Source organism: Pongo abelii, chromosome 9 (genome assembly GCF_028885655.2).
Source record: "Pongo abelii isolate AG06213 chromosome 9, NHGRI_mPonAbe1-v2.0_pri, whole genome shotgun sequence".
In the NCBI taxonomy this organism is placed as follows: Eukaryota; Metazoa; Chordata; class Mammalia; order Primates; family Hominidae; genus Pongo; species Pongo abelii.
The window spans coordinates 113,360,305-113,387,553 of NC_071994.2; the positions used below are offsets into that span (position 1 = coordinate 113,360,305).

General features: G+C 37.3%; 1 protein-coding gene across 3 annotated transcripts in view; it reads right to left on the reverse strand.

Annotated features, from left to right (window-relative positions):
- The window catches only part of RDX (radixin), a 100,533-nt gene that overhangs the window by 38,700 nt on the left and 34,584 nt on the right, over nt 1–27,249 (reverse strand). For 2 of the 3 annotated variants that reach the window (XM_054525025.2, XM_009247035.4), the window contains exons 4-10: nt 24,197–24,292; nt 23,376–23,650; nt 17,490–17,573; nt 17,151–17,297; nt 14,668–14,764; nt 13,306–13,469; nt 7,047–7,177 (exon numbers count right to left, since the gene is read on the reverse strand). In XM_054525025.2, coding sequence (XP_054381000.1) covers nt 7,047–7,177; nt 13,306–13,469; nt 14,668–14,764; nt 17,151–17,297; nt 17,490–17,573; nt 23,376–23,650; nt 24,197–24,292 — 994 coding nt within the window. The remainder of the gene's footprint in view (nt 1–7,046; nt 7,178–13,305; nt 13,470–14,667; nt 14,765–17,150; nt 17,298–17,489; nt 17,574–23,375; nt 23,651–24,196; nt 24,293–27,249) is intronic. The other variant, XM_054525023.2, reaches the window with a different exon arrangement.

Consider the following 27,249-nt stretch of genomic DNA (forward strand, 5'->3'; position numbering starts at 1 on the left):
AGATAAATAAACTGGTGGTTACCAAAGGCCAGGAAGTGGGTGGGGGGAGTTGAAGGGAGGAAAAAAAGAATATAAATGTATTTATTACTACTGAACTGTATACTTAAAAACGGTAAAGATGGCCAGGCACGGTGGTTCATGCCTGTACTCCCAGCATTTTGGGAGGCCAAGGTGGGCAGATCACCTCAGGTCAGGAGTTCGAGACCAGCCTGGCCAACATGGCAAAACCGCATATCTACTAAAAATACAAAAAATTAGATGGGTGTGGTGGCGGGCGCCTGTAACCCCAGCTACTCAGGAGGCTGAGGCAGGAGAATCACTTAAACCCAGGAGGCAGAGGTTGCAGTGAGCCGAGATCACACCACTGCACTCCAGCCTGGGCGACAGAGTGAGACTCTGTCTCCAAAAAAAAAAAAACAAAAAAAAAAAGGGTAAAGATGTGTACATTCTGTATTATATGTGTATATTTCACCTCAATAAAAAATAGATAATATAAAAATTCTATGTGGCTATTTGGGTATAAAGACAAAATGTATACAGCACTGGATGTTACCATAGCAATATTCTACGATTACTCATTTTAGAATCTGCCTTCTAAAATTTAGATAATCAAGCTGGCCTATCAAACTTCTCTTTCTTTTTCTTTTTTTATTTGAGATGGAGTCTCACTCTGTTGCCCAGGCTGGAGTACAGTGGCACGATCTCAGCTCACTGCAACCTCTGCCTCCCGGTTCAAGCAATTCTCCTGCCTCAGCCTGTGGAGTAGCTGGGATTACAGACGTGTATCACCACACCCAGCTAATTTTTGTATTTTTAGTAGAGATGGGTTTCACAATGTTTGCCAGGCTGGTCTCGAACTCCCGACCTCAGGTGATCCACCCGCCTTGGCCTCCCAAAGTGCTGGGATTACAGGTGTGAGCTACTGCACCCAGCCTCAAACTTTAATAATTAATTCTTTTCATCTGATTGACTGATATATAAAACAACACCCACAAAGCTCATGGTTTTATCTTCCATCTAAACAAGCAAACAAATAACTAAAGAATTGAAAGTAGGGTCTCAAAGCAATACCCGAACATCCATGTTCATAACAGCATAATTCACAATAACTAAAACACAAAAGCAACCTGAGTGGCCATCAACAGATAAGCAAAAATGTGGTATACAAATAGAGTATCATTCAGCCTTAAAGGAAGGAAATTCTGACATACGCTACAACGTGGATGAACCTTGCGGACATTATGTTAAATGAAATAAGCCAGTCACAAAAAGACAAATACTGTATGATACCACTTATACAGGTAGAATACTCAAAATCACAAAGACAAAAAGTAGAACGATGGTTGCCAGGGGTTGTGGAGGGGGAAATGGGGATTGTTTAATGGGTGCAGAGTTTTAGTTTTACAAGATGAAAAGAATTATGTAGCTGGATAGTGGTGATGGCTGCACAACATTCCCAAAATATTTTGCATCAGTGAACTACATTACTTAAAAAGGCAAAAAACTGGCCGGGCACGGTGGCTCATGCCTATAATCCCAGCACTTTGGGAAGCCGAGGCGGGCGGATCACATGAGGTCAGGAGTTCGAGATCAGGCTGGCCAACATGGTAAAACTCCGTTTATAATAAAAATACCAAAATTAGCTGGACGTGGTGGCAGGCATCTGTAATCAGGCAGGAGAATCACTTGAACCCGGGAGGCGGAGGTTGCAGTGACCCAAGATTGCACAATCGCACTCCAGCCTAGGGGACAGGAGCAAGACTTTGTCTCAAAAAATTAAAAAAAAAAAAAAAGCCAAAAACCTCAATGCTTTATTTTCTCTCATAATAAAAATTGTTTCTGTATTATGAGACAAAAAAGAGAAATAAGTCTGGGTTACAAAGTTAAATTTTGAAACATTCCCCAATATTCATTTTATCAGCTTTTTGTAATAAAGGTCAATTTGAAAAATGACAGATGAGGCAATAGCTATTTTGTGATATATTAAGAATTGTATAAAAGTGTAAGTTTCAAAAAATGTTTAAAATGAACTCTGAAAACCTCAGGTCTACTCCAGTCCATTCTAAAAAAGGAAGGTTTTTAACAGTCATATATCCCACAAATGGTTTCTGCTGTTTCCTCTCCAATTAACTGAGTTAATACAGGAGTTAGCAAACTATGGCTCATGGAGCAAACCCAATCCAATGCTTTTTTTTTTTTTTTTTTTTTTTTTTGGTAAATTAAGTTTTACTGGAACATAGCCACCCTCATTTGTTTAGGTATTATATTACACAGCTGCTTTCACACTGCAATAGCAGAGCTGAATAGCTGGGACAGAGACCATGTGGTCTGTAAAGCATGAAATTATCATCACTGGTAATCAAGAAAATAAACTACAGACAGAGTATCCTAACCCAAAAATCTGAACTTCAAATTACTCCAAAATCCTAAATTTTTTGAGCATTTGCATGACACTCAAGGGGAATGCTTACTGACAGCATTTCAGATTTTGGAATTTTGAATGAGGGATGCTCAACCAGTAAGTATAATGCAAATATTCCAAAATTTAAAAAAAAGAAAAAAACCAAAAACCAAAAACCTGAAATCTAAAACACTCTGGTCTCCAAGTATTTAAGATAAGGGATACTCAACCTGTATATTCACTATATACTCACCAGAATGGCTAACAAAACCAAACCCTAACAATAAAAACTAGTGGAAGAAGTGGTAAGGACATAGAGCAAATGTATTTTCAATCGCTAGTAACAGGAATAAAAACTGATCCATGGCTGGGCACAGTGGCTCAGGCCTGTAATCCAGCAATTTGGGAGGCCAAGGCAGGCAGATCACTTGAGGCCAGGAGTTGGAGACCAGCCTGGCCAACAAGTGTATAACCCTGTCTCTACTAAAAATATAAAAATTAGCCAAGCGTGGTGGTGCACATCTGTAATCCCAGCAACTCAGGAGGCTGAGGTATGAGAATCGCTTGAAGCTCAGAGACTGAGGCTGCAGTGAACTGGGATCATGCCACTGCACTCCAGCCTGCTTGACAGAGCTAGACCTTGTCTCAGGGAAAAAATAAAATAAAAATAAAAATAAAAAATAATAATATATGCAATATGCATGTCCAAAAAGCACATAGAAAGACACTCAACGTCACCAGGTATTAGAGATATGCAATAAAAACTATAAGATACCACTTCATACCCATTAAGATAACTATAATCCAAAAGACAAACATTAACAAGTATTGGTGAAATGTGGAGAAATCAAATTTGCCAGTGGGAATGTAGTATGGTACAGTCACTTTAGAAACCAATGTGGCAGTTCCTCAAAAAGTTAAATACAGTTACCACATGACACAGTAATTCCACTCCTTAGGTTACACCCAAAAGAAATGAGGACATATGAACAACAAAAACCTATACAACAAATGTTCATAACAGCATTAGTCACCTTAGTCATAGTGGAAACAATAAAAAACATCAGATTTCAAACAAATAAATAAAATATACCATATCCATAAAATGAGTTCGAGACCAGCCTGACCAACATGTGGAAACCCCAACTCTACTAAAAATATAAAAATTAGCTGGGTGTGGTGGTGGACGGCTGTAATCCCAGCTACTCAGGAGGCTGAGACAGAAGAATTGCCTGAACCTGGGAGGCGGAGGTTGCAGTGAGCCAAGATCACGCCATTTGCACTCCAACCTGGGGCAACAGAGTGAGACTCTGGCTCAAAAATAAAATAAAATAAAATAAGAGTGGAGTGCTGATAAATGCCACAATATGAATGAACCTTTAAAATATTATATTAAACAAAAGAAGCCAGTCACGAAAGACCACATTTTGCATGATTCCATTCATATGATTGTTTAGAACAGACAAATCTTTAAAGATTCGTGGTTGTCTACAGCAGAGAGAAGGGGTACTGAGAAGAAATGGGAATGACCGCTAATGGGTATGGGATTTCTTTTTGGGATAATGAAAATGTTCTAAAATTGATTATGATGATAGCTGTACAGCTTTGTGAATATACTAAAAACCCTTGAACTGTATACTTCAAATGGGTAATTACATGGTATGTAAATTATAAGCTATATCTCAACAAAGCTATTAGAAAACAATAAACAAAACTAATCTCTATATGATGGTATAAGTCAGAATGACAGAAATCACATTTGAAGTTAAAAGAAAAAGAGAAATGGAGACTGCGTGAGGGCAGAAAATTTTGTCTATCATGTTCAGGGCACTTATGGGAGTAAATTCACTTTGTAAAAATTGAGCCTCATACTTGAGAAATACGTATATTACTGTATCTGTACTTCAAAGATTTTTTTTTTTTTTTTTGAGACAGAATCTTGCTGTGTCATCCAGGCAGAAGCGCAGTAGTGCAGTCTTGGCTCATTGCCAACTCTGCCTCCTGGGTTCAAGTGATTCTCCTGCCTCGGCCTCCCTAGTAGCTGGGATTACAGGCACCTACTAATTTTGTAATTTTAGTAGAGATTTACACCCCATCGTGTTGGCCAGGCTGGTCTTAAACTCCTGACTTCAAGTGATCTGCCCGCCTCAGCCTCCCAAAGTGCTGGGATTACAGGCATGAGCCACCATGCCTGGCCAAATTTTTTGTTTTTTAAAAAATACAACTATAAGGCTGGGTGCAATGGCTCATGCCTATAATCCCAGCACTTTGGGAGGCCAAATGTGGGAGAATCACTTGAGCTCAGGAGTTTGAGGCTATAGTAAACCTTGATCACACCCACTGCACTCCAGCCTGTGCAACAGAGTGAGAACCTGTCTCACCAAAAGAACCCAACTAGAAATTTTCTTTTTAATCTCAGAATGCTAAATTAGGAATTATTTCCATTTTAGAAATTAGGATCCTAAGGAAATTAAGATGTTAAAATGACTGGCTTATAGTCATATTCTAAGTTAATGACAGAAGTAAAGCTTTTTAAAATTGTAAACAATACATATCTAAATTAGACACTCCCCTCCTACCCACAACTACTGCTTTCATCACATTATCAGTTTCCTTTCCTTGTAGCACTTAAAACTATGTAAAATAATTGTATTATTTAATATATTGCTTTGTCTTCCCCCAATAAAATGTAAACTCCAGGAGAATAGCAACTCTTTTTGTCCAGTACTATAATCTCATTACTAGAAAGGTGCCTAGTACATACAAGGAGTATCCAAAATGAATGAAATCATTATACCAACTCTTTTCTGTGGTTTGTCTTCTTGAAGATGGAATTCACTTTGATATTTGCTGGGACAGTAACTCAATGCAGGTCTGGTGCTATATATATAGATGTTTCATTTTTTTTGAGACAGGGTCTCACTCTGTTGCTCAGGCTGGAGTGATCCTCCCACCTCTCAGCCTCCTGAGTAGCTGATACAACAGGCATATGCCACCACACCTAGCCCACTTTTATTTTTTGGAGAGATAAGATCTCACTATGTTGCCCAGGCTGGCCTTAAACTCCTGGATTTTAGCAATCCTCCTGCCTCAACCTCCTAAAGTGCTGGGATTACAGGCAAAAGCCACCGCACCCAGCCTAGGTTATTGCTATTTATTCTCCTAGAAGTATTATTTCTAATCCTCTTGGAATTGAAATGATCAATCAGCTTGTGCATTTATAGCAATCTTTGTGGCTTTCCCCTCTAGCTACTCTCCCTTACAATTATTCTACTCATTGCTCAAGAGTACGTCTCCACCACAGCAGGCTGGTGTAAGAAATCAAAATATATCTTAAATAAGACTGAGTATCCCTAATCCAAAAAACGTGAAATCTGAAATGCTACAAAATCCAAAACTTTTTAAGCACCAACATGACATTCAAAGAAAATGCCCAGCGCCAGGCATGGTGGCTCACGCCTGTAATCCCAGCACTTTAGGAGGCCGAGGTGGGTGGATCACTTGAAGTCAGGTCAAGACCAGTCTGGCCAACATGGCGAAACCCTCTCTCTACTAAAAATACAAAAATTAGCTGGGCCTGGTGGAGTACGCCTGTAATCCCAGCTACTTGGGAGGCTCAGGCAGGAGAATAGCTTGAGCTGAAATCATGCCACTGTACTCCAGCACGGATGACAGAGTAAGACTGTGTCTCAAAAAAAAAAAAAAAAAAGCTCCGATTTTGGATTTTCAGATTTGAAATGCTCAATAGGACAATGCAAACATCCCAAAATCGGAATATTTCTGTTCCCAAGCATTTTCCACAAGGGATATTCAACCTGTGTTGGCTACTTCCAACAGAACTGAATAGCTTGTTTTACCAATTGTAAGAAAGCAGGTTATTAAATAGAGCTTTTATAAAGAGTGTAGACTTCATGTTACCCCTGAGAGCCTGCTGCTTAGAGAGGAGAAAAACATTTTATTCATGCAATACTTTTTTCTTGCTTTCTCCACTATTTGCTAAGTGAAAGTAGTAGATCCTAAAGTTACTTAATATAAACCACATATTATAAATCTAGTGTATCCTTTCTACATACAGTAGCACTTTGGTTATATATTGCCTAAGAAGTAAGTTCTTCCAAACATATTACCAAAAACAAACAAAAAACGTTATAACACGTCTATGTGTTGTGTATTTTCTAGTAGAATAAAGTAAAATATTTTTAGGAATTCAGTTCCAAAAAAGTTCATATAGTCAGAATAGCTTAAATTACTTTAAATTACTTAAATGCCTTACTTATACAGCCATAAAGCATTGCATACTTTTGTTTAAATACCATAATGTATTGGATATGTGTTTTTTGTTTATAAAGCCCATATATACATTTACAATTATTTAAGAATACATATGAAAAATATTTGCATGTTTAAAATAAAAAACTAAAAAAAGAAAAATATCTGCATGTTTAAGAGAAACATCAGCACTGTATAAATGAATGTGCCTTAGTGAAACATGTTTATGATGTGATTCCACTAAGTATTAATTTGGCAATTAAAAATATAATTGTCCTATATAACAAATAAGGTTTAAGAGTAGTAAAAAAAAATACCACTATCTAACAACAGAGCAATAATAATTTTTAATCCATTTTCAAAAAGAAACTTTTACCTTTCTGGGCTTTAATTGTCTGCTCTTCAATTTGTTTTAGACGTTCCATTAGCTCTTCCTTTTCACGTTCTATTCTTTCCTTTTCCTTTTCTGCTATTTCTCTTTTCTTCTTTTCATTCTCTAATTGTGCCCTTAAAAGGAATTGCAATTGCTGTTACAAATTAATACACAGAAATATTATTCATGTGATGGAATACTACTCTGCCATAGAAAGGAACAAAATAATGTCTTTTGCAGCAACTTGGATGAAGCTGGAGGCCATGACTCTAAGTGAAGTAACTCAGAACATACAAATGCCATATGTTCTCACTTATAAGTGGGAACTAAGCTATGAGGATGCAAAGACAGAGTAATATAATCGACTTTGGTGACTTGAGAAGCAATGGTTGGGAACGAGGTGAGAGACAAAAGTCTACACATTGGGTATAGTGTACATTGCTCGAGTGACAGGTGCACTAAAATCTCAGAATTCACCATGATAGAACCCATTCATGTAACTAAAAACCACCTATATTCCAAAAACTATTGAAATAAAATAATAATAATTGGAAATAGTATTCATGTGAAACCTAAGAACTGAATCAACTAAGAAGAAACGACAGCATAAATATTTTAACAGGGTTTTCATTGTATTACACTTGTGTTCAAAATAGCATATGTAGTTAAAAGTACAGGACTATGACATACATACACTCATGTATGTACATGCATGTGCTGGGTTCCAATGTATTACTTATTGTGGGTTCACAATAAAGACCACTGAGACTATTTTTAAAAAATATTAAAAACTTAGACATTTAGGAACATCCTCAAAGGATGAGTTTACAAAACTGCTAGTAAAGTATAACTGTCGAATATATATTCCTGCATACAGAACATGCTTATAAGGCACACTTTAATGGGGGAAAAATCCGATTTACCATTTGCATACGGGATGAACTCTGACAACAAATTAAATGTCAGCACCAAAAGAGTTAACCACACAGTAGCCATGCCCCAAGAAAATATCTTCTTTAGATTAACCGGAGACCTCCACTGGGGAAATAATAAAGGACTGAAGGGAGCAAACAAAGCCATGTATCTTAAAACAGGGAGGGCAACAATTTTAAATCATTAAAAATGAATTAATCCAAGTTTAATTTCTTGGGTAGTATCCATTCATGCCTAGATACAAGATGACAAATCAATTTCACCTCCTTTCACAATTCCATTAGAATGATAGTAGGTGGCTAATGATCTTAAAAAATATCATCAGAGCTCAGTGGGAAAAAATGCCTTGATCATTTAGCTGCATCTGCCATGGGCCTGATGAGAGTGTTTCTTTTAAATACTGCCAAATTCATTCACCAAACATCTACCAAGAGCCTACCATGGGTCAGAATCTATGTTAGGGGCAAAAATATAAAGAGGAGAAAAAGTCACATGGGGAAACTCTATTATCAGACAATATTGTTTACTTAAGTTGAATCAATATTCAAATCACTACTTTAATAACTTAAAAAATCAGTTACGATTTCATCTCTGAAATTTATCTGAGTATGCTTTAATGTTCCACAAAAAGAGCACTGCCACCTGCTGTCAATTCTGAATTTCAAGCACAAAACCCTGTAGTTTCTCAACTTGCAGTCTCTGATAAACTTACCAGCAAAGTTTTGCTATCAAAGATTTCGCCCTTATTTATAAACCTAAATTTTAAAATTCCTGCAGCTCCTAGATACCTATTTGCCCCTAAAACAGAAAGAGAGCTTACCTTTGGGGCAAACAGGTAGAGGTGTCACAAGTCAGCAAGAGGTCAAACACTGATGGTGACCTCCTAGTGCATGCACCAAGCCAAAACATAAAGGGTCACCACACCTCGCTGCTGTTTTAATGAATCCTCCCACCATTTAATAATCTAGAGAGGCTGGGCATGGTGGCTCATGCCTGAGATCCCACCACATTGGGAGGCAAAGGCGGGAAGACTGCCTGAGGTTAGGAGTCCAAGACCAGGGCAACATAGCGAGACCTCATCTCTTCTAAAAATAAGAATAAAAAATTAGCTGGGCACGGTGGTGTGTACCCATAGTCCTGGTTACTCAGGAGGCTAAGATGAGAGGATCACTTGTGTCCGGGAGGTCAATATTGCAGTGAGCTATGATCGTGCCACTGTGCTCCCGCCTGGCAGGCAACTGAGCAACACCCTGTCAAATAAAAAATAAAAAAAAAACTAGGGCCTGGTGGTCATTCATGCAAGGAAAGCTCCATCTCTGTTCTGGAGTTTCCTATGCCTATGAGGTACTTTTGCAACAGCAAGGAGGAAGAGCCAATAACTATTCCTAACCCCAGTACTTGGGCTCACTCTGCAGGACATTCACCTCTTTCTCTTCATCCTATTTCAATTTATAAAGCATATACAGGCAAAGAGATTTAAGGAGATACAAGCTTTCACACTTCTAGAAGACGTGAGTTTAAGGGAAAGTTTGTGTTTCCCAGTCTCTCCGGGCAAAAGAAAGGCCTGGTGGCCCCCACAGTGGCTGCTGACCTCTCTGTGTTCTTTAGATAGCTAAAACATCAGGCTTTGTGTGAAAGCAAAAGAAGCAAAAGTGCAGTACTTTTCAAGCAATTGCTAGTAAGGCCAAAAGCTATTCTTTTCCATGCCAGGTTGTCTGCCACCCTAGGATGTTGATTAGACTACCCAATCACTCCCCAGCCTCTACGCAATCACATCCAGTTCTGCCACAGTTCCCAAGCCAACTAGCTCCCTCCCTCCTTTCCCAAGGTCCCAAGACAATTCTCGAGGACTTACACTGCAAACCAGATCTCAACCAGAAGGCTACCATCATATTCCACCAACTAAGAGCCTTTCTGACCCAGCTCTGGCACATATGGCCCTTTCTACAGATGGATGTGCTGGTTTTATTTAGCTTTTCCCTACTGATGTTTCATTTGTTCTTCAGGGATGGAGGTGAAGGAGATATGGAAGCAGAAAAAAAGAATCAAGATAATCTGGCCATATGCAAGTTGGGAGGGGGGTGGGGAATGGTCTTCCTACTGAGAAATGGAATAAGTATACAGCAGATATTTAACCTGATCATAATATTTAAAACATGTTGTAGTTTACTGTACTGTGAGGCTCGTTATCTCAAATTTTACAAGAATCCTACCCTGACGATAGCCATCTCCAGCCAACACTTCATTCAAATAATACAAATGCCTTCAGCCCTTTACATCACTCAGTGATATCGTTTTTGTAGGCCTGTCTTGTCTCCTTTATGAAACCAGATCTTGCTGCTCCCCTAAATGCTGTTCATTTTAGAGGACCTCACTGGCCCACAGGCACACCACACATATTTTTATCTCTACATATTCATCGATGTTGGCTTCTTCTTCTGAACATATCTCTTGCTCTCTCTAACCTTCAAGCCTCAGTCCCACTTTCCTCATGAAGTCTTTTGTGATTACTGTAACAATAGATGCAGATATTTTTATTTGGACTTTGGGTTTGAAAACACTCATTTCAACGCAGTTGTTCTATTTCAAGGACATAAATCACATTAATAAACTATTATTCCTTGCATTAATATGCAAAAAAATTACTCTAGAATATCTTACTTTTTAAAGATCAAATGGGTCCAATTACATTTTTCTTCCATGAATATTAAAAACATATCCAACTTAGTTTATAATAATATTAGGAATTATTATAATGGCTATTTTTTATTAAGTACTGGGTACTTTGCTAAATGCCTATATACCACTGTCGTGATTTCTTACAAAAACGCTTGAAGGTAAGAATATTATTTTCATAGTAAGAGCAAGGAAACACAGGCTCAAAATTATCTGTTCGATTTGAGTGTTAGAAGCGGAGTCAAGCCCAGATTTATCTAGTTCCAAAGCCTGTGTTCTTTGTATGACACTAGCCAGCCTTGGTGCAGAATCTCCCACAGCTAACCTACAATTGGTACACGGGTATGTAACTCTAAACTGTAAACTTGGGGCTTTCAGTTTTCACATGTGGAAACAATTTTAGCCATACAAAAACGTGCAAAAATTATGAGTCATAATTCAATTTGGATGCCAATAATTTAAGAGCTTCAGAAACTACATGAAATAACCACTCATAGTGTATAAGGTCATTTTCATTGCCAAAAAACCCCAAGGTTATAAAAATTATAGGGAGTAAATATAGCCAAATATACCAAAGTATTGTAGGGAAAGAGGTCTCTTTGCTACTCTTTCCCAACTACTGTTCTTGCCCAGGAGAGTCTAGCAGCAGAGGCAGCATACCTCTGAGCATTCTCCCAGGTATGTCTGCTGGCTACTTTGCCAATGGGGTTAATCAAAATTGTTTCCACACATACAGCTGCCATTTCTCTCTCTCTGACCTGTAAAGCAGGGAATAAATGACTCAGCGTGCCATTTCTGAAAGACTGCCAATTCCTAGGTGACTAGAATAATATATCTCCTAGGCATTCAAACTGAATAAAAGTTACTGAATTCCAACTGAGTATAAAGCAGTCAATAAATGCTTACTAATGAAGAGCTCTAACATTTATCCAGGAGAACTACGGATTATTGTGCCAAAAAAGAAACTTAAGTCTTCCACTTCCATCTAAGCCTTAGAGTAACTAAAATATAGCACCATTACCAAATGATACTAAGTAAACATACTACCTGTACTAGAAGCAATACAGTATTCCTCTATAAGCCATGAAATAAAGGATATATAGATAAATATAGTAAGTTAAGAATGTAAACAATATATCAACATTATGAATGAGCAGAACAGTTAGGCATACTATAGAGTGATGAGTATGAGATACAGGAACTGTATATAAAATAATTCCTCATTTATCTCATGCTAGAAGACCTTTAAGAGACAGTGAAATCTTTAAGACGATTTAAAAAAATTAAGTAGAAACTAAAAGAAGTCTTCCCTTCCACAGAGGCAAATGCAAGGCTATGTGGATAAGAATGTACTGCATAGAAAGTAAAGCCCAATAAAGAGTATTTTTAAAAAGCATTTAAGATTAGAACCACAATGTAATGCTAAAGCACATGACCACAATAAAAAAGGACAGAGCCCATCAAAGTAACAATCCAACTCATTACTCTTTTTTTTTTTATTTTTAAGAGAAAGGGTTTTACTATGTTGCATGTTGCCTGTTGCCCCGATTGTCTTCAAACTCCTGTGCTCAAGCAATCCTCCTGCCTCAGCCTCCCAAGTAACTGAGACTACAGGCACATGCCACCATGCTCAGCTCACCAACTCAGTATCTTTAATGATGGGATTAGTAATTACTGACAAGCTTCAAACCCATATAAAAATGTTTTGTTATGTGGTTAACTTCTCTAAGGAAGATAATTTGAGTTAATATTACAAAATAGGTAAAAATCAATAAAATCTCTTACACAGAACAGTTGTTGAATAAGAAAAAAAATCATTCAATATAAAACCTAAAACTATAGTAGCAAAATGGTATCTAGCAGATGGCTTCCTTCTAGATACAAAGTACCTTATATCCAATATTTAAAATACATATGTTTAGGGCTCTTCAAATTTTTTTTAAGGACTTACTCTATTTCTTAGACTATCACGTTGTTCCATAAAGATTTATTCAATGAAGGTTAACTTTAGTTTGGCCTCTAAATTTTTTCAAGTAAAGCACAAAGTTGAAATTAATCTAAAACCAGATTTGGGAATTAATGTCACTGGACCCAGTAATCTGATTCTAGGGTTGATATAAATTTTATTCACTATCATTCAATTTTAAATATTATCAATTTAATATATTTAACAGTTTCTCTTTTAAGTCTAAGAGAAACAGAGTTAAAAAGATTAGGGTCTTTGGCAGGGAGTGCTGACTGATGTTACCCTACTTGGCACAGTGACGTTTCAGTTGTGTTCTACAATGTCACTGATGTTGTTTCAAAGTTAAATATTCAGCACATTCTTACCCTGAAAAAATTAAGAAATATAAGTCACAAGCAAAACAATTTTGAAAGTTTCAAACTACTATATCTAAAACAATGTCTATCAGTGAAAAGCAAGAAATGAGTCATAAAAAGCTATTTTCTTCGAGATATCTGTCAAAGATTTCTAACTTGAAAATTATACATACTCGTTTTAAAGGATAGAGTGATAATACTGTCTTTGAATTTTAACATAATGAAAATATTAATAAATACAAATTTAAGGTACATTTAAAAAACTGAGCAGTCTTAAATTTTAGATAGCCTACTCCTATCAATTAAAAGTGAAAGGTCATAAACTCCATACCTTTCCAACTGCTTCTGATGTTTCTCCTCCCTAGCCTGAGCCTTCATCTGTTGTACTTCAATAGTATCAGGCTTCCTTCTTCGCATGTATAGTTCATGGTTTCCCATACATAAGGCCAAAATCCGCTTATTGATTCTCAGACGAGGTGCATAAAAAACAAAATCCTAAACATAAAGTATTCTGAATTTAAAATCTTCCTGAAGGATACTGTCTCGCATTAACAATCTGTACTAAATTTTAACATGAGGTATGAATTTTAATGTCATATTACATATAGTTTAGAAATAAGAAATCATACAATTTCATAACTCCCAGTGAGCGTGACATACTTTCACATAACTGGTTCCTCACCTTTTCATATCCTACCAGTTTTGTAAAGAGGCTAATATTCTTATCCTTGCAATACATTAAATGTCATTTATTCCTTTTTGTTCTCCAAAGTAACTATGAGCACCTGTTCCTTATACACCATTTGCCATTAATGTCAAAATTGGGTCTTCGTTCATGGCTGTAGAGTTTTGTTTTTTTTTTAACCTAGAATTGTTCTTTTTTTTTTTTTTTTCGAGATGGAGTCTCGCTGTCATCCAGGCTGGAGTGCAGTGGTGCCATCTGAGTGCACTCCAACCTCTGCCTCCCGGGTTCAAGAAATTCTCATGCCTCAGCCTCCCTAGTAGCTGGGATTACAGGCATGCACCACCACATCTGACTAATATTTGTATTTTCAGTAGAGATGAAGTTTCACCACATTGGCCAGGCTGGTCTTGAACTCCTCATCTCAGGTGATCTGCTCCTCTCGAGCCTCCCAAAGTGCTGGGATTATGGTCCTGAACCATCGCACCCAGCCTGCTCTCCTTACTTTTACCTTTTCAATAACTAACAGGGTTAGGATACTAGAGTATACTTGACATTAGAGGAACTTTAAAAATCTATTTAAATAAAAAGATTTCTTAAGTTCAAGGCTTCAAGTTACAAAAGTACAAAGTTTATAAAGCAAAACTGTATAAACGAAGTTAATTTAGAATAGGGCTACCTCTACTACATTCTAGCCACCAATGAAGAAACACTTTAAAATTGCTTCTTAGGAATGGTGATTGTTTTCATTAGCCTCCTTACAAATATTACCTGTGTATAACTGAATCTCAAATAAAATAAAATTCTAATATTTACATCTTACTTTAAAAAATTAAAGCTTTGGATTTTTATTAACATATATTATTTCATCACTGGGAAAGCTGACCTATGGAAAGAGAATGGTCCTCAGAAGCAATTTAATAAATGAACACTGTTATTCTTCAAGTGATATCACGGGAAACTAGCAGATATTAAACAGTTAATACACAAAATATTAAAGAAATTACTTACAGGTGCCTTTTTGTCGATTGGCTTTATAACAAATTTTTTGTCATTAAATGAAATATTTCTGATTTCACTCCAGGGAAAACCAATTTTAGGTGTTAACCTTAAAAAATGAGAGCATCTCCTTAATTAAAGGCAGGAAACAATGAATAAAATTCCTGTTTAGGACCTAAACTGACTGAATGACCAATCTTAAGAGTTCCAGATTTTCAAAATGTATTAACTTATTCATAACTACAGTTGACCTTATCTTTTAAGGGGAAAACTGATAAATCATATAAAACAAATAACTGTCCAAAGATTTCATAAATGTGTCATGAACCTTAAAAGCAGTATATTTTCCTAAAATTATCTAAAAAAACTACCTGGTGATCCGAGTGTAGAACTGAGCCTCCTGGGGTTTGAACTAGCTGTTCAGTTTTTATTCTGTTTGGATTCAAGCTACAACTACAGTTTAAATATGTGTAAGAAGGGGGAAGAAAAAAAAATGGCCTTTATAATTTCTCATGTGAATTATGGGCAAGTTACTGCAAATAAAAAAACAGTACTTCCTTCCTGTGTTTAATTTGAAAATCTCTGGATATTCATGAATATACTAAAAATACTTAGTTTTCAGTATATTTTGAAAGAATCTTATGGTATATGAATTATATCTCAACTTAAAAATTTTAAACACTCACATACATAAATATTTAGATAAATGATAGAGATGGAATTCAAACTCTTGAGACTATACACAGCAGCTGCCTCCTTTTTATCACCCTACACACAAAGATATAGGGAATCATATTGGAATAAGTTATTTTGTTTCTGCCTTTTCGTGTATTTCACTGTTTCAGACTACCTATCAAATGCATCACTATTGTCCTATTGTCCTAATAACTAAGACTGAGAAATGATTTTGACACCTATACTGGCCAGAAGACATCTTTTAGCCAGGCTTCTGACAACACAGCATGAATTTTTACCTATTTATACTCCTTTTAGTTCTCAAGCAGAGTAGGTACTGCAGCACAGCAGAGTCTTTTCTACATAAAACATTCTTTACTCAATAAGCATATTAGAGGGCCCTCTAATGGCCCCTGATATAAGTCAAAGTAACATGCTTAAAACAGAGACTGGAGGAATGCAACAGTATTTTAGAGAACACTATGCTACGTTTATATGCTACTTTGAAAAATTCTAAAGCAATTGCCTCATATAATTCTCACAACACTCTTGTGAGGTAAGCCTGGAAGCTAATACAATAACTTTTTTAACATTTAAAAAAATTGCTCCAATATTTGCCAGAACAACAACAACCAAAAAAATTAAGAAGCCAGGCACAGTGGCTCGCTCCTGTAATCTCAGCACTGGCGAAGGCAGAGGAGCGAGAATTGCTAGAGTCCAGGAGTTCGAGACCAGCCTGGGCAACATAGCAAGATCCCATTCTCTGAAACAAAAAAAAAAAAGATTCAGTTTACAAAAATTAGTCTTGAAGTCATTTTTGCTTTTCAAAAATTTCTCTTCTGAATGATATAATGTTCTAACTTGCTTTGTAATAAACACATGAGAAGATATTAGGGTAAAAATAGTAAAATGCTCTTGTTTGGAATCACATATGCTTTGAAATTAATATTTTATTAGATATCTGTAGTAATAAAAATTAAAATTCTGGAGCCAACCTAGAATAAAGAATAATGCCTTAGGAAAAGGCATTAATTACTGGCATAGATTTGCATGCTTATGTGGTATGGCAAATAAATTAAAGTCTAAGACAATTGTAGTTATTAATCCTGAAAAGTAAGAGTCTGATGTATTTTATATTGCATGTGTATGTGTATAATATACCGTCTCTATATAGTATTTACCCACGTATTTGTATAGTACATATATATGTATATGTAAATATACATATATTATACATATAATAAAATATTGATGAATTATATATGTATAATAAAAAAATATTTGGTCAATTTCAAGATATAATTACAGTGCTCAATATGGGTAATACAGGGATATTCTATTGTATTAATGTCCAAACATATTCAAAACAATTCCCATATATAAATGTTCAAAAATATCCTCTAAGATATAATACACATATTTATTAAATCCATTCTCTCATTGCTGATTTCTTATGTATGTTCAATTTCAATCTATTTGTCAAGCATAATAGTATTTTAAAGAATTATTTCTCACCTATCGAGGGAGCAAATTTTAATTAAGTTACTAGACATAACTCACAAGAGCTGAAGCAGCACATTTCAAATAAAAGTCAATCATCTCATTTGATAAATACACTGAAAAGTAGAACTCTGAAACTGCAAGGTGATAAGAAAATGGAGGTAAAACATCTACAAGTCTATATGTCATTAACTAATCTTTTAGTTTGAAAACAGTAAGGGTAATCAAGACAAGAAACTACTTTGAAAAACAGGACATAAGATTAAAGTCATTTAGACCACTGAACAATGACTAGTTCACTATGCAACTAATTTACTTACTTGTCATCATGCTCATAAATATTCAGACCCAAAGCATCAACACCTAGCCACAATTCAGTTCCTTTTTTATTTTTTATTTCAAAATAGTTGACTCCATACATTTCTAGATCTTGTGCAATCTTCAGGTATTCCATCATAGAATCCTCCCTGTTGAAATAAAACTAAATGTAATATATTTAAGTAGGAGCATATCAAACTAAAGTTGCAAAATACCTGGAATTAAAAATTAGTACTTTACATAAGTCAAATAATCTTTTGGAAATAATGTAATAATAAATGTTACAACATGAAAATACTTTGAGGGAAAAAAGAAAACATAGAAAATAGCTACCCAAATACCTTAACATTCCTCTATGTTCTTCATGCCAGTTCTGTATTCTTTCTTCCCACTGTTCTTTTGTTAGTTTGTGTTGTTCCAATACACTAAGAGGACCAAAAAAAAAAAAAATTATAATGCCTTTATGATTCAAAAGCATACACTTTAAAAGTAGAGAATCATTTCAGTAACTTGACTGTGGTAGTTGTCAGACAAATTAATACACATGATGAAACTGCGTAGAACTAAATTACATACACACAGAAATGAGTGCAGGTAAAACTGATGCAATCTGAATAAGGTGGCTAGATTGTACCAATGTCAATATCTTGCTTGTAATATTGTACTGTAGTTACACAAGATGTTACCATCAAGGAAGGCTGGGAGAAGGATACCAGGGATCTCTCTTATTTTTTACAATTGCATCAGAATAATCAGTAATTGTCTCAAAATTAAAAATGTCTAGGATCCTTAAATTCCTTGAAATAATACTTACTCCATAAAGTGATTATAAAGATAGCTTATAGGAACCCAAATAGTTCAAAGGAATAAAATATTAGATAAAAAAATGGCTCATTGTTAATAGAAAAAGTAAAGACCAGACTGAAAACCAGAATTCTTGGGCCCTAATTCTTCCTTTATGTATTTACTTTTTTGCTACTAATTTTGTTGTTTTATGTAGGTAATACTTTCAATTAAAAAGTAGAGTGAAAGTCACACTCCAGTCCAATACTCCCCAAATAACTTGTTTTTGTATCCTTTCAGTGTTCTTAATTCAAATGTGAGCAAATACATTCTTTTTTTTTTTTTTTGAGATGGAGTCTTGCTCTGTTGACCAGGCTGGAGTGCAGTGGCACAATCTCGGCTCACTGCAACCTCTGCTTCCTGGGTTCAAGTGATTCTCCTGTCTCAACCTCCCAAGTAGCTGGGATTATAGGTGTGTGCCACGATGCTCTCGGCCTCCCACGTAGCTGGGATTACAGGTGTACGCCATAATGCCTGGCTAATTTTTCTTTTTTGTGTGTTTTTTTGGTATTTTTAGTAGAGACGGGGTTTCGCCATCTTGGCCAGGTTGGTCTTGAACTCCTGACCTCAAGTGGTCCACCTGCCTTGGCCTCCCAAAGTGCTGGGATTACAGGCATGAGCCACCACGCCCAGCCAAATACAAACATTATATTCTACTACTACTATTTTAACACCAAATCAGCAAAGTCAACATGATTATAAGTTACCTACTGTGCACACTGCGGTTTATGATTTCTATTCTCTGTGGCTCATATGATAATTATTCACCTTTATTTACCAGATCCTACTTTACTGACAGCAGAAGCTGTGGTGTTAAAATATTACTGTTTTACTGTATAAAAAATCTTGCATGAAACCCAAGGATTTCTTGGCACTATAAAGGAATGATAAAATCTCCCCCTGGATAAGTTACCTACTACTTAGAGTAAATTCCTTAAAGGGGTCTCAGACATACTGTTATGTTCTTATTATACTCTGCTCCTTTCTCTAGGCATCTTTTCCAAGCTCTTGCTTTTGGGGAGAAGAGTTTTATCTTCCTTCTTAGAGAGCTTAGGTTTCCATAGTTTCTTGTCTTTCTTGCTGTCTGGCCTCTGGGCTCACAGAGAGGCATGCAATCAGCCTTGGAGACATAACCCAGTGCAGTTGATTGCTTACCATAATTATATGCCCAATGCCAGTACTAAAGAGGGCCTCAAAAATTTGTAGAGTGAATAAATGAATTAATCAATTTTTCCCAACCCCTATTTTTTTTCTTTTTCAGAGACAACTTTCCTTTACGGGCTGTCCATTATACACTAACCTCAATTTCCGTACCTGACATCCACTGCCCCCAGTCTACCATAATCTGGCTCAAACACCCAATACTCTATGGAAACTGCTTTTTTTTTTTCTTGAGACAGAGTTTCGCCCTTGTTGCCTAGGTTGGAGTGCAATGGCATAATCTCGGCTCACTGCAAACTCCACCTCCCGAGTTCAAGCGATTCTCCTGTCTGAGCCTCCCGAGTAGCTAGGATTACAGGCATGCACCACCACGCCCGGCTAATTTTGTATTTTTAGTAGAGACGGGGTTTCTCCATGTTGGTCAGGCTGGTCTCGAACTCCCAGCCTCAGGTGATCCGCCCACCTCGGCCTCCCAAAGTGCTGGGATTACAGGTGTGAGCCACCAGGCTTGGCTGGAAACTGCTCTTCTAAGGTCACTACCAATCTCCTTATTCCAACAGATACTTTAGTTCTCCTCATATTTGACCTGTTGATACTATTTGGCAGTGCTGACCATTCTCTCCATCAAAGTATTCTTTTACCTTGGCTTCCATGATATAATACTCTTCTGGTATTATTCTTGTTTTCTGAGATGGAGTCTTGCTCTGTCGCCCAGGCTGGAGTGCAGTGGCGCCATCTAGGCTCACTGCAACCTCCGCCTCCCAGGTTCCAGTGATTCTCATGTCTCAGATTCCCGAGTAGCTGGGATTACAAGCATGTGCCACCATGCCCAGCCATCTTCTAGTATAGAATTATTCTTGAATCTCTGGCCATTTTGTCTCAGTACAGGTGTCCCTCCATATCCATCATAAAGGATTGGTTCCAGGACTCCCCGTGGATACCAAAATCTGTGGATGCTCAAGTCCCTGATATAAAATGGTGCAATATTTGCATATAACCTATGCACATCCTCTTGTATACTTTCAATCATCTCTAGGCTAATAATACTAATACACTATATTATTACTGCTATGTAGTGTAATAACACACTAATACACTACAAATGCTATGTATTGTTATCCTGTATTTTTTAAATTTTATACCTTTTCATTGCTGTTACTTTTTCCAAATATTTTCAATCTGTGGTTGCTTGACTCTGTGAATGCAGAACCCAAAGACAAAAGCTGAGGTCCAACAAGATCTGCCCAAGGTCTTTTTCTCATTTTTATGTACTTGGTAGGTTGATCTCTTTCATTCTCATGGCTTAATTACCATCTACTCACTGATTACTCCCAAAACTGTATCTATAGTCCAAGACTGTTCTAAAAGGTCTGCACCCACATACGCAAATAAATACTAGATACCTCTCTTGGTTATACTGCACATATTTCAAACTCAATAGGTTCAAAACTGAATTCAACTTCCCCCTCAAATGTATTTTTTCTTCCACTCATTTTGACAAAAGGTATTACCAAATACCCAGCTGCCAAAGTCAGAAACCTGGTATGTAAAAGTTTATGTATATCTAGCTCTTTTCAAAGGGAAGCAATGAAGCAATACTATCTGGTGGAGCTAATTATCTATATATACCACAAGAGCTAAACTTTTCTACAGTAAGAACAGATTGCTCATTTGGGTTTTTCAATACAAGAAATCAGAATGTATCAGAATCACCAAATTATTTTATTTATTATCACCAAATAACCTAGTTACTCATTTCCTCCCCAGACTGTACTTAGATACTGAGAAAAAGTGTCCTATATACCATACTGGAATAAGCCAATCACTGTGAAAATATCCTCTCTGTTCTAAACAGAAAATAAAAAAAAAAATGGCATTCTAACTTTATGACTAAGTCTCATTTAAGATTAGATGGCTTGAATTAGTCCTCCAGGGAATATCAACTCTGAAGGAACAACTGACCTACAAAATTAAGGCACAAATCTTGAAATGGGCATTTGCACTAGCAACCACAAGTAACCCTATCTAAAGCATTTAGCCACCTTCCTTCCTTTTAAACAGAGTAGGTTAGAGCACACATGTATTTAAAATAACTGTGCTTGTGTGTTATTGTAGTGTTTAAGAGATTTTTTTTAATCACATGAGTTATGAAATGTAAGCCAATTACTTCATCTGCTGCTCAACCAAACAGCAATCTGGCTTAACAATGAAAGATCAATGCTGTACTTGTTTAGATAAAGCATTCCTATTCTTTAACATTTAAATAAATTTTTAAAGTAATTCTGATTATAAAACAGAAGGTAATCCTTATATGAAATGAAATTCCACCATAATAGTCTGATTACTCAATTCAGTAATCTAAGATGAAGAATGTTAGGTTAGAATAACATTCAAAACCAGAAGAATATAAACAGACTATCAAATATCTCATATTCCTGACTCTCTTGGTGAACAACTTACATAATTCTATCCTTTTCCAAGGTGACTACTATTGCTACAAAATTAAAGGGCGGAACACTGTGACATTTAATAATTAAATTTTGGCCGAGCATGGTGACTCACGCCTATAATCCCAGCACTTTGGGAGGCCGAGGCGGGTGGATCATTTGAGATCAGGAGTTCGAGACCAGCCTGACCAACATGGTGAAACCCTATCTCCACTAAAAATGCAAAAATTAGCCAGGTGTGGTTGTGCGTGCCTGTAATCCCAGCTGCTCAGGAGACTGAAGCAGGAGAATCGCTTGAATCCGGGAGGCAGAGGTTGCAGTGAGCCAAGATCGTGCCACTGCACTCCAGCCTGGGCAACAGAGCAAGACTCCGTCTCAAAGAAAAAAAAAAAAAAATTAAAAAGTAATATTTGATGTTCCATCTTCTAGATTCCATCAATAATACTACCAAATAACACTTGTATCCCACTTGACAATTAAAACTGTAAATCATATAGTTCATTAATTATCATCATAAACTAGAAGGTAGCCAGAGCAGGATTATTATCCCCACTTGGCAGATTTAGATACTGAGCTCAGAGGTTTTAGGTCACGTACCTAAGGTCACATATATAGCAAAGGGTAATCAGTACTCAAAATTTAGGTCTTCTGGTAATTTTTTCCTATGCCATATTATTTTAAAATAGCCATTATAGAAGCAGCAGTACACTGTAGATAAGAACAATGCACCAGCCTAGGAGTCTGAAACCCTAGTTTAAAAAGCCTTTTCAGAAAGTCAGAAAATTCAGCCAGGAGCAGTGGCTCGCATCTGTAATCCCAGCACTTTGGGAGACCGAGGTGGGAGGATCACTTGAGGTCAGGAGTTCGAGACCAGCCTGGCCAACATAGTGATACCCTGTCTCTACTAAAAATACAAAAATTAGCTGGGCGTGGCGGCAGATGCCTGTAATCCCACCTACTCAGGAGGCTGAGGCAGGAGAATCACTTGAACCTGAGAGGCAGACTCCAATCTCAGCGAGCTGAGATTGCACCGCTGCACTCCAGCCTGGGTGACAGAGTGAGGCTCTATCTCAGCGGGGGGAAAAAAAGTCAGGGAATTCTATGAAGAAAACACAGCCTGCCACTCACTCTCACTTATTAAGCACCTGCCTGTGTTAGAATTTGTACCAAGCAGCAACAGTCACATCCTTTCCTCAAGTCCAAATTATCACTGCCTCCATTTATTGCTTACCCTATGGGAATGAGGAAAGAAGAGATAGATCAACCTTAGGTAATTATAGAGCATATAAATCTATGGAGGTGCTAGGTAATGATTTTTAGAAGTACACCCCGTGATCCAGCTGGCAACTTAAAATCTGAAAAAAAAAAAAAAAAAAAAAAAAAAAGGCCAAGTGTGGTGGCTCATGCCTGTGATCCCAGCATTTTGGGAGGCTGAGGTGGGCAGATCACTTGAGCTCAGGAGTTTGAGACCAGCCTGGGCAACATGATGAAACCCTATCTCAATGAAAAATACATTTAAAAAAAAATTAGCGGGCATAATGGCATGTGCCTATAGACCCAGCTACTCAGGAGGCTGAGGTGGGAGGATGGCTTGAACCCAGGAGGCAGAGGTTGCAGTGGGCTGAGATCACGCCACTGCACTCCAGCATGGGTGACAGGTCCAGACCCTGTCTCCAAAAAAAAAAAAAAAAAACCAAAAACCTGAAAAACATTTTATTTATAGACTTCTAGAATATAATTTTCAGACAATATAATGCAAACGCATGTTTCACTTACCGCTGGGGTAGGAGTCTATCATTAGCCAGGTAGCCTGGCTTATGAATCTCTTTATTATAATCTCCATACTTGGCTTGGACAGCATAGGAAGCCAAAAGAACTGCAGTTTCTGGCGGGCAATATATCTCATCATTTAAGATGGCTTCTTTAACTTGCAAGAAGAAGAGTCTCTGGGTTATTTCTTGAATTAATTCCTCAGAAACATCTTCAGGAAAGAATTTAGCTCTAAACTTGAACTGTAAAGGATTCTCTTTTTTAACATCCTGCTGTGTCACCTGGAAAAATAATTTCAAGTATAATCAACAAAAACCTTAAGTTTACAATAATTAGACCTAGTCACATCAAATTCTTTTTGGAAGAAAATGAAAAGTGAAATAGATTCTAAATCTATGAAGATTTTAGTGTGTAATATTCTAAATCTGTAAACAAATATATGTGATACAAGATTCTATGCTCTTTAATGTCACCTATAACTCAGATTCTAATAACCAAATTGAAAACTTTTTTTCATATTCTTCAGAAGCTTATCCTACAGGTATTTACATCAAAATTGAAGTAGTTAGTATGCCATTTGTAATACCTGCTTTAATATTTGTTATAGGCTAAGTTTTCAAATAGGAAAAGTAAGCATTTCTTTTTTCTTTTTTTTTGAGATGATAAGCTGATGGCGCCTGATTGAATTAAAAAAAACATGGTACCTCATAATGATTAACAGATAACTACAAAAGGAAGCTTGGAATCAGTCAGACTTAGCTTTTCCAGCACAAACTCATGATAACTTCAACTTAATTATTATTTTAATGTTATCATACATATTTTACCTTTTTATTTAGTTTAAGCCACGTAGAATAACCTTTGCTGTCTACATACTGCAGCCCAAAAAACCAGACCTCACGCAAACCAACCGTTTTCACCACCTAAAACACAACAACAACAACAAAAAAAAACAATTTCAGTCCGACATACACATTGTGTCTAGATGATACTACACTTCAAAAGGAGAACAAAACTACATAAGTATACGTATATCCCTTTGCCATAGAAAAGGCTTTTCCTAAATTTAAGATATTAAAGGAACATTTTTGAAAACTCAAATTCAAGTTTTCTATACTCGATTTTTCTTTTCTTTTTTTTTGAGAAGAAGTTTTTTTTTTTTTTTTTTTTGTTCTTGTCACCCAGGCTGGAGTGCAATGGCATGATCTCGGCTCACTGCAACTTCCGTCTCCATTCAAGTGATTCTCCCGCCTCAGCCTCCAAAGTAGCTGTGATTACAGGCATGCATCACCACGCCTAGCTAATTTTTTGTATTTTTAGTAGAGATGGGGTTTCACCATGTTGGCCAGGTTGGTCTCAAACTCCTGACCTCAGGTTATCTGCCTGCCTCTGCCTCCCAAAGTCTTGGGATTATAGGCGTAAGCCACTGCACCTGGCCTCTAATCCTCAATTTTGTAGTGTCACTTCAATCCTCTTACTTGATCCACTTTTTCATACCTCCTTTTCCTTATTTATCATGACCTCAACAATAACAAAAGTCCTGAAAATATATATATATAGTTTTCATAATCATACGTTCCAATTTCTATTTACCCCCACAAGTACCCTATTGGTATATTTAGGGCAAATGGTATCATTTTGTTGATAAGAAAAGTGTCTGATATATTCCATGTTCTACCTTCACTGAGCAAGAAACCATTCTTAGAACATACCATAAATTCCACCCTTCTACATTTTTGCTGATGTTTCTTCCTCTGCCTAGAATGGGTCTTCTGTATTTTTATGACTTATTGAACAATTTATTATTTAAGCACCAGCTCAACTAACGTGCCTTCTGTGAATAAAGCTCTCCTACCATCTAGATAAAATTAATCACTTGTTCCCTGATATTCCCACAGGACTTTATCTATCCTGCTATTAGAAAATTTACTCTATCATAATTATGATTAGCAGTGTGTCTATTTACCCTCCTTGACTGCATAATACTTATGGACAGAGATTATTGATTTATGTGTCTTAAAATCCATAGCATCTCACAGAATGATTAGCCTGTGGTAGACACTCAAAAGTAAGACTACGTAGGCAGGGCGCGGTGGCTCACGTCTGTAATCCCAGCACTTTGGGAGGCCGAGGCGGGCGGATCACAAGGTCAGGAGATCAAGAGCATCCTGACTAACACGGTGAAACTTCATCGCTACTAAAAATAAAAAAAAAAAAAAAATAGCCGGGCGTGGTGGCGCACGCCTGTAGTCCCAGCCACTTGGGAGGCAGAGGCAGGAGAATGGCATGAACCCAGAAGGCAGAGCTTGCAGTGAGCCGAGATCGTGCCACTGCACTCCAGCCTGGGCGACAGAGCAAGACTCCGTCTCAAAAAAAAAGAAAAGAAAGTAAGAGTAAATAAAGTGGTGGAGTTAGGATACACACCCAGGACTTACCCACACCTAACAAAAGCATATGTTTTTTTAAAAAATCTATATTTAAAATAAAATGAGGAAAACGATCTAGGGGAGGTAAAAGTTCATTAACATTTTAAAAGCTTTACAGAAAGATTATCAGTTCTTAAATAATAAACATTCTTGGTTTTTTGTGGGATTTTTTGCTTATTTTTTTTTTAAAGACAGGGTCTCACTCTGTACCCACAAGGGAGTACAGTGGTGTGATTCACGGCTCACTGGAGCCTTGACCTCCTGGGCTGAAGCAATCCTCCTGCCTCAGCCTCCTGAATGGCTGGGACTACAGGCGCATTCCACCATACCTAGTTAATGTTTTTTTTGTTTTGTTTTGTTTTGTTTTCTGTAGAGGCAGGGGTCTTGCTATGTCGCGAAGGCTAATCTTAAAACTCCTGGCCTCAAGTGATCCTCCCACTTCAGCCTCTCAAAATGCTGGGATTATAGATGCAAGCCACTGCGCTTGGCCCTTGGTTGGTTGGTTGGTTTTGAGACAGGGTCTCACTCTGTCACCCAGGCTGGAGTGCAGTGGTGCAATCTCAGTTTACTGCAACCTCCACCCCCACCCCGGGCTCAAGTGATCCTCCCACCTCAGCCTCCCGAGTAGCTGGGACCACAGGCATGCATCACCAAACCTAGCTAATTTTTTATATTTTTAGTAGAGATAGGGTCTCACTATGTTACCCAGGCTGGTCTTGACCTCCTGAGCTCAAGCGATCTGCCCACCTCAGCCTCCCAAAGTGCTGGGATTATAGGCATGAGCCATCGTGCCCAGCCTGTTTTTTAAAAAATAATCTTAAAACATTTGGCGGGGCAGGGTGGCTCATGCCTATACCAGCACTTTGGGAGGCCAAGGCAGCCAGATCACTTGAAGCTAAGAGTTCAAGACCAGCCTGGTCAACATGGTAAAACCCCATCTCTACTAAAAATACAAAAATTAGCCAGATGTGGTGGTGCACACCCATAATCCCAGTTACTCAGGAGGCTGAGACAGGAGAATCGCTTGAGCCCAGGAGGCGGAGGCTGCAGTGAGCCGAGTTCATACCACTGCACTCCAGCCTGGGTGCCAGAGTGAGATTCCGTCTCAAAACACACACACACACACACACACACACACACACACACACACACACACAAATAATCTTAAAACATTCCAGGCTTTTGGTTTCAAGACAGCAAACTGAACCCTTCCATTTACTTTCCCACTCTTGAAAATTTTCACTGAAATGACAGAAAAAAAGAAAAAAACACTTCCTGGGCACAGTGGCTCACATCTGTGATCCCAACACGTTAGAAGGCGAAGGCAGGAGGAGCTCAGGAGTTTCAGAACAGCCTGGGCAACGTAGGGAGACCTTGTCTCTTTGAAAAAAAAAAAAAAAAAAAAATCAGCTGAGTAGTCACGCAAATCTGTAGTTCTAGCTAATCAGGAGGCT